General features: G+C 43.9%; 1 protein-coding gene across 1 annotated transcript; it reads right to left on the bottom strand.

Moving 5' to 3' along the window:
- Window positions 1-402: 402 nt before the first annotated feature.
- On the bottom strand, window positions 403-1,619 carry LOC119649924 (translocon-associated protein subunit beta). Its single transcript, XM_038052327.1, has 3 exons — window positions 1,462-1,619; window positions 912-1,286; window positions 403-848 (listed from the first exon to the last, which is right to left on the bottom strand). Exons 2-3 carry the CDS (start codon window positions 1,284-1,286, stop codon window positions 651-653), a joined length of 573 nt encoding a protein of 190 aa, XP_037908255.1. The 5' UTR covers window positions 1,462-1,619; the 3' UTR covers window positions 403-650.
- Window positions 1,620-8,761: the final 7,142 nt, after the last annotated feature.

Genomic DNA, 8,761 nt, shown 5'->3' with positions numbered 1-8,761 from the left:
TTCGCGGAAGAAGTTGGCCTTTCTTTGCAATACCGACTCCTCCAGCTGTGACGAATGATATATTGCTTATTACAAACTAGAAGTCGCCATCTCTATTAAGATTCAATAGGTTTCAGCGGGCAGGCAATCAAGAGGTTATGATCGATAGAAGAATTCCCAGGCGCTTCCTGGAAGGCAAGGTAGAGGATCATTTGGAAAATCCTGAAACAGATGAGAGAACTCAGCGGACAAAGAAAGTTACACGGTTGTCCCCTGAACGATTATCAGCATCAACCAAAAATGACTCTGCCATTGATATCAATGGATCCTCTATAATTACTGGAGCCAGTTCGAGATTGGTCGCATTTTGATAGGTATCTGCAGCTAAAAAACAAGCGAACACGCAAATATTCTTTTATCATCTTTTAATTATAAAAAAACATGACAAATAAATAAATCTAGGGAGTCATTGCTAATTCAGTCTTAGTACAAATCTAAAACATGTTTATCCAGCGCAATGACCAACATTGGAAAAGGAGCGTGTTCTGCTGCTCAAAGCTAACTGCGATGTGGTTGCTTCTAACTTTTTAAAGATGGTAATCTCTGCTTGGTTGCTTAATGTACTGATAACGTCTAATCCTTATCGAAAGTGGACTGCAAGGACCCAGTGTTTAATGCTTCTTGGATTTGCCAACCTTCTCGTACTTCGACTTGGAGACGTGCCACATGAAGAAGGGAATAGCGAGCGATGGAATGGCCATGATGGCGAAACCGACCCAGTCAAAGAAGTGCGATGAGAACCGCTTGTTGTATTCCGACAAGGCGACGATGCCTCCCTCACCTGGTTCGGAGCTAACAGCGAATTGGACCTGAATCAAATTGAAAGGAGAAAGTTAGAACATCTCGTGATGCAACAAGGAGGATCGTCTTACAGTTTCGGCATCCTCTACGGGTTTGTAGTTGATCTCAGCTGCTGTGAAGTTGAAGTATCCAAAGGATTTCGGTCGGACGATGACGATGTGGGTGACGTTGGTTTGCGGGGCGATCCGGTCGATGGTCACTCCCAGCTTGCCGCCCAAGACGTCGAACGCCTCTGGGTGGAATCCGTTGTCCACCAGCTGCACATTCACTGCCGCTCCATTTCCTACGTTGAAGATTGTGTATCTTACAATGATGTCGTTCTTCTCGACGAGGTACTTATTCAGGATTTTCTTGGAGATGAGGAGGCGGGCGCTGGTCTCGTCGTCGCTGAGGCAGCAACTCAGCAGTCCCAGGAAGGTAATGAAAAACACTCCGAACTTGTTCATCTGAAACGTGGAAGGGATTTGTGATTTAGAAGGGCTAGAACCGTGGCAAGGACAGAATCGAATAAGAAGGTAAAGGTTATTCTCTATTTTGAGGAGAATTTGCCAAACAGAAATCTGTTTTTCCAATTGAATAAATCTAGAGAATGAGACAATGAAATCACAATTATTTACTCACTTTAATTAATTGAAATATAAACAGAAGCGACACGTATGAAAATCGACCGCACTATACCGTTGGAGCCGTGTTGACACGAATGCGAGTGGCCGATTAGAAAGTGGAAAGCTCCAAAAATTTGCTGCCGAATGTGACGTGTCGGCATGTGTCAAGTGATGGAAGCAGTGTCGCGAGCGCCATCTGCATTTTCAATGGGAAATCTTTAAACGATTTTGCGTTCTAATTGGGTCCAAATTTTACAAAGCGAAATTGTTCTTTCATAAAATCTAATTTTGAGGATTTGATTTTAATCTATGATATCAATTTTTGATCTGTCCAACTTTAATTCTCTACGGTACGAATTATGATTTTTGAGGAAAAACTACAACAAATTTTTAATAAGACGTTTGCCATCACAAGTAACGCATTTTGATAACAAGAATCCAATGCATTTTTATATTTAAAAAAATGAAGCCATATATGACATCACCGACATGACATGACTTTCGCGAAGGACCAATTTCCAAAAAAAAAAATACTTGATGAAACGTCTTCTCGAATAATGGAGAAATATTCCAGCCGAATATATCCAACGTTTGGTCAAATCCATGCCACTGCCCAGTGAAGGGCATATATAATGTTGATAGTCTCCTTGCGGAGTGTTAGCTTTGATTTTCTGAGTTTTTGGGGTTATTATTACGATTTTTCGGCACTTTCAGGGTTTTCAATTTTGCATATGAAAATAGAGTTTCTTTTGTTTTTCGCCCTCAGAAACGGTTTCATTTTATCCTTTTTCGTTGATTCCTTTTGCATTGTATCCAACAGACTGTACATAACATTCTTGTAAAAAAAACAAAACAGACAACTTCTTTTACCCCCTTCCTCAGCCCTTGCGTATTTCGTACGGCGATGTCCGCATTTAACTTCACTAAAATTGAAAAATAATTGTTTGGCATAAATGACAATGAAGCGATTATAGAAAATAATATTTGAAGTGATACCACCGAAGACTTCATTCCCGAAGGAGTTAAAATGCCAAACTGCCTAATAAGGGTAGTCCCCTTTCTGCAAAAACCTAACAAGCACGAATGGACGTGGAAGGATTAGCATTGAGTAGGCTCTGACATCTACGCCACGAGTGGCCCTCGTCTTCATTTCCTCTTCACGGGCGGTCAGATGATATGGTGGTCCTGCGGCGGCCCACCCTAACCTAATTGTTCCCCCTCCCCCGCCCCTTTAAATGTAAAGAAGGGGGAGGGTGGGTGCTAAATAAATGGGAGGACAGATGCCATCCTGGGGAGGTTAGAACACAAACGACTTAATTCATATTTGCTTTTATAATAAATTACGTTAGAAGAAATCGTTTTTTCTGAATATTTTCTTTAAAAATTTTAGATATAAAATGTACAACCAAAAAGTAAAAGGCGTCTCTTTTGTATTATTTGGTACCATTCACATCTAGTTATTAAATAAATAGCCTCTCATTCTCATCTTAATTAATAAAAATAATAAAACAAAAAAATGTTCTTTATAGAAAATTTCAGTTTAAAAAATAATGTTAAATCATCATCATCATCATCCACAGCGCAACAAGCGGCATCTGGTATAGGCCGGCCTTAATTATGAACTCTAGATATTTCTGTTTTGCGCCAAGGTCCACCAATTCGATATCCCTAAAGGCTGTCTGGCTTCCTGACTTACGCCATCGCTTCATCTCAGGCAATTCGATATCCCTAAAAGCTGTCTGGTGTCTTCCCCTACACCATCGCTCCATCTCAGGCAGGGTCTGCCTCGTCTTCTTTTTCTACCATAGATTTTGCCCTTAAAGACTTTCCGGCTTGGATCATCCTCATCTATACGGATTAAGTGACCCGCCCACCGTAACCTATTGAGCCGGATTTTATCCACAACCGGACGGTCATGGTATCGCTCATAGATTTCGTCATTGTGTAGGCTACGGAATCGTCCATCCTCATGTAGGGGGCCAAAAATACTTCGGAGGATTCTTCTCTCGAACGCCGCCAAGAGTTCGCAATTTTTCTTGCTAAGAACCCAAGTCTCCGAGGAATACATGAGGATTGGCAAGATCATTGTCTTGTACAGTAAGAGCTTTCACCCTATGGTGAGACGTTTCGAGCGGAACAGGTTTTTTAAGCTCTGTTGCTGCTAACAACCGTGCGCGGATTTCATCATGTTAGCTGTTGTCAGTTGTGATTTTCGACTATAGATAGGGGAAATTATCAACGATCTCAAAGTTGTAGTCTCCTATCTTTATTCTTCCCGTCTGACCACTGCGGTTTGATGTTGTTGGTTGGTTGCTTTTCGGTGCTGACGTTGCCACCATATATTTTGCCTTGCTTTCATTGATGTGCAACCCTTGATCTGGATCAAGGCAGTTTGTATGTCTTGGGTTGTTTTTCCCATGATGTCGATATCGTCAGCATAGGCCAGTAGTTGGGTGGACTTAAAGAGGATCATCCCCTCGCATTTACCTCATCATCACGGATTACTTTCTCCAGGGCCAGGTTAAAGAGAACGCATGAAATGTCATGCCCTTGTCGTAGACCGTTGTGTAATGATCTTGAGAGTGATCCTGCTGCTTTCATTTGACCTCGCACATTGGTCAGGGTCAGCCTTATCAATTTCGTCGGGATACCGAATTCTCTCATGACCGTGTACAGTTTTACCCTGGCTATGCTATCACAGGCGGCTTTAAAGTCGATGAAAAGATGGTGCAACTGATGTTCATACTCCAACAGTTTTTCCATTGCTTGCCACAGAGAGAAAATCTGGTCTGTTGCTTATTTGCCTGGAGTGAAGCCTCTTTGGTATGGGCCAATTATTTTCTCGGCCGTCTATCCGACCTACCAAGACAGCGGAGAAGATCTTATAGATGGTACTCAACAACGTCATACTTCTATAATTACTGCATTGTATGATATCTCCCTTTCCACGCATGGGGCAGTTAATGCCTCGTTGGCAGTCGTCAGGGATTGATTCGCTGTCCCATACCTGGAGCACAAGTTGATGAACCACTTGGTGTAACCGGTCGCCTCCATATTTAACTAATTCGGCTGTAATTCCATCGGCTCCTGGCGACTTATGATTTTCAAGCCGATGAATTGCACGGAATGTTTCTCCTATACTTGGTGGTGGCAGTATTTGTCCGTCCCCTTCAGTTGGCGGGACCTCCAACTCGCCGATGTTCTGGTTGTTCAGTAACTCATCAAAGTACTCAACCCATCACTCCAATATGCCCATTCTGACGGAAATCAGATTTTTCTTTGTCTTGGCAGAATGAACATCGAGGTGTATAAGGCTTCATCCTGCTGACTTGTTGGTAAAACTTGCCCGCCTGGTGCGGTTGCTCCTTGTACCTTTCGTATTCACAGACCTGTTGGTTCTCCCAGGCTTCCTTTTTCCGTCTGTGAAGTCGTTTCTCCGCTTGCCGAAGTTCGTGATAAGTCTCTGCGCGTGCCCGCGTTTTTTGAGAATGCAACATTAATCGGTATGCGGCACTCTTCCGTTCCGTTGCTAGCTTTCATCCATCGTCGAACTGGCCGTTCCGACTCTTTTTGCGGCTGGGCCAAGCATGTTTGCGGCCGTATTAATGACAATGCTCTTTAGGTGATTGTGAAGGTCATTTGCTGTTGATGCTTCATCTCCAGGGTTTCTGTTGACTGCGGTTATTGCGGCATCCATTTCCCTCTTATGGATATTGCGGAGGGCTGTGCTGTGGATGGCTTCAGTGTTAGCTCTCACCTGATTGTCAGAGGGGATTCTGGGTGGTGTTGTTATTCGAGCTTGGAGCACCATGCCAACAAGATGGTGATCCGAGTCTATATAGGCCCTCCTATATGTTCTGACATTTATGAAGGCTGAGAGTTGGCGGTGTTCGTTCGGCACTTGGTCGATTTGGTTGAAAGTGGTCCCGTCTGGAGAGGCACACGTATGTTTGTGGATCACTTTCCGCACAAATCAGGTAGTTCAAACAACCATTTCGTGCGATACCGCTAATCCGCATTCCGTTATCATTGGAATCCTTATGTAAGCTATGGGAGCCGACGTATGTCCCCTACCGTCCCTACTTGACTGACTCCAAGTATAATTTTGATATCATACTTGAGACAGGCTTCGAGGGTCCGCTCAACTGCCTCGTAGAAGATATACTTCTCCGACTCTGCAGTCTCCTCTGTCGGGGCGAAAACGTTGATGAGGCTTATATTTCTAAATTTGTTTCGCAATCGCAGAGTGCCAAGCCTTTCGCTTATATTTTCAAAGCCGATAACAGCAGGTTTCATGTTTTGGCTGACTAAGAAACCTACTCCGAGCACATGGTTTACCGGATGGCCGCTATAATATAAGGTGTAATGGCTCTTCTCCAGGAAACCGGTCCCTGTCTAGTGCATCTCTTGCAACGCTGTTAAATCAGCCTTAAATTGGGACAGGGTATCGGCAAGCTGCTTAACAGCATTCGGTCTGTACAGGGAGCGCACGTTCCATGAGAAAATGCACAAATCGTTATTCTGTTGTCGTGGCCGGGTTCGTCGTTTTAAAATCCATCCTGTCCGAGGCTCCTTCCGTGGCTTCGTAACTTCGGTTTTCCGTGCAGAGCTGTCAGCCTTACCCAAACACCAACCTGGACGACCACTTTTTAGGCGCGGGAGACTCGCTTTCATCCTTCTCCGTCTGCAGCTTTTCATTAAGAAAGAGCTCACAGCGATCATCACGGTGAGGTGGAGATAGGGTTTGGTAGTAGAGCTGTTGGTGTTGGTACAACAGTCATTTTCCAGGTTTTATGCTTCATCGTGGGTCCATGTTTCGCCCTGCGACCTATACTACCCTTTCATCGCCATCTCGTAGCTATTGTTAACAGATATAGCCTTGGTTGTGAACATGTGGGTACTTCAACGATGCTGAGTTATACTCATGCGAAGCGACCAGCGCTGTCAAAGGTTGGTTTGAGAGTTCTGGTCGAATGCTAACAGAGGAAAAAACGCAAGCGGTCCTCATGACCAAGCGCCGTAAAAGAAATTATGCCCGTATCCAAATCGGGAATCAGTCTCAGATGATGATGCGTTTGTGACGATCATATACAACGCAGACGAAGAACGCCCAAAGATCTGTAAATAGATGGCAAGAGTGTCGGGAACGCATGGGAAAGGGTCGGTGGACACACAGGCTAATCCTTGCCATCAACGAGTGGTTGGAGAGACAGCACGATAAGACTAATTATTATTTTACACAGTTTCTCACGGGTATGGAGGAGATCGCCAGATTTAAACTGGAGACCACACCCGATTATCCAAACTGCGATGGAGTCCCAGAGGACTTAGAGCACGTATTCTTTCATTTTCTAAGAATTGTGGAGGAAAGGAAAAACCGAGTGGAGACTCTAGGACAGGTGTTGGTATCAGGAAATCTTGTGATAAGAATGCTAGCATGTCAGGAGGAATCGGATGCGATCAACTCAATCGCTTCTATCCACAGCAACCTGCGAAAGGCAGAAGTGGCGAGAAAAGCGCAGTTATATACGCCACGTAGAGATGAAAGGGGACCAAGCTAGAATAAACTGACCCGGCCCTGAGGGTGTAATACTTTATGGTGGGTTCACGGGGTATGGAAGAAGGCGGGGTGGTTTTAGTCGGTAAAAATCCCACACGCTGGCGTGTCCAGGCCAGTGTCTTTTGTAGATTTTCACTTCTTCAAAAAAAGGTTACAAGGGTGTAATATATTTAGGGAGAACTGGAAGACCGGAAGAACTAAGCCATTCAACGAATGGAAGATCGAAGTTCTCGCAGAGAATGAAGGGTGTGTCGAGATATTTGAGCCGCAAAACTTGTGTGTGTGTGTCGAAAAACTCTTCCACAAATGAAGCTGGCTGTGAACATTAAATGCAGTTCTGTTGTCTCCAGCCTCCACCCCTTCCTGACCTTCCTTCAGATAGTGCAGGTACCATTAAGTGTCTGCGACACTGAGGCCAGTCTTCTTCTTAACGTCTGATATACTGGCCTCAAACGTACTTTTGCTGGCCCTTGCCTTTTGATCAAGGACTTTTGTTGATTGCAATCTTCGCAGTTATCTAATGATAAGTTTGCTTCCATTGTTTGACTTTCAAATTTCTCCTTTTTTGGATGTAGTCACCTGGTTCTCAGTATTGCGGAGAAGTGTCTCCTCCTGATGGACCAGTTTGTGTGCGGTATGGGGTCTCGCTTGTTTGCTGTTTGATTTTTTTTATGGTTTTACTTAGTGTGCCCATTTGATTCTTATCAGTGTTACGGTTAAGTGATCCACTGCACCATAGCCTTCGTAGCAAAGCAAGGTGAAGCTTACTCATTGAAGCGACCAGGTATCAGTGAGGTTTGGTTCAAATACAGTCAGTTAACTCCAACTGTAAACTATCCGAGAGATATGGTTCGCATAGCAGCCTGCGTTGGGGGAGGTACTTTTCGACTCATCAATCTAGATCCGCATCGTTTTGTTAATAGGAGGTGTGACTTTTACCACTTACTGACGGTCTTCCTAGATGAGGGGCTTGTCTCCTGGTGAGCTACATATCAACCCCAGAAGGAGCTAGTTTGGGTCCCAGAAAGCTATATTCCGCGCCAGCCTATCCTGTAGTCCACTGCCTGAACACTATTCAAAGTTACAAACTTGAAGCCTAGTCGGTTATATCTACTAGGACCATCGGGAAACTCATTTGAACACTTGGGAAGTTAGAAATATTCGACTTGCTAATTGAATGAAAATGAAATCTACTCATAATCTATGCATTGAAACCGATCATTTCCAAAAATAAAATGAATATTTACACCATCTGCAATTTAGAGTCACAAAAAATCAAAGTTATTTCACTGTGGCACCAATGACCGCGGAAAATGTAAATAAGACTAACTCAATCGCGGGAAACCCGCTGCCATTTGATCATTCTAAGAAATGCAAGAGGTTAACAACCGGTTCATGCTCAATCTGCACCGGGGCGTCCGCCTGAATCAAAACATTACACTGAGTCATCGCTTTTCTCCGTAATATCTGCGTCCACCATTATCAAGTTATTGTGTTCAGCCCGTGCCTAGCAAAGTCCGTCTGAAATTCCGAAGGCTATGTCGTTCCATATTGGAGCTGACTCTTTACCATTATCTCATATGAACGTCTGTTTCCCAATAAAATTTCGTGGAAGCTTCCAAACGTCTCAAGACATAATAATAAGACCGAAAGCAGTGCGGTTCCTTGCGTAAGTTTTTTGCAGCTAAACACTTTGACCTACTTAGCCCGGGTTTTACCTGAGCAAGTTGCACACTATGACGTCGTTGCGTCTTGG

The sequence above is a fragment of the Hermetia illucens genome, chromosome 2 (assembly GCF_905115235.1).
Source record: "Hermetia illucens chromosome 2, iHerIll2.2.curated.20191125, whole genome shotgun sequence".
Classification (NCBI taxonomy): domain Eukaryota; kingdom Metazoa; phylum Arthropoda; class Insecta; order Diptera; family Stratiomyidae; genus Hermetia; species Hermetia illucens.
The sequence above is the reverse complement of the archived record's forward strand: the minus strand, read 5'-3'. Positions and strand labels throughout refer to the sequence as shown.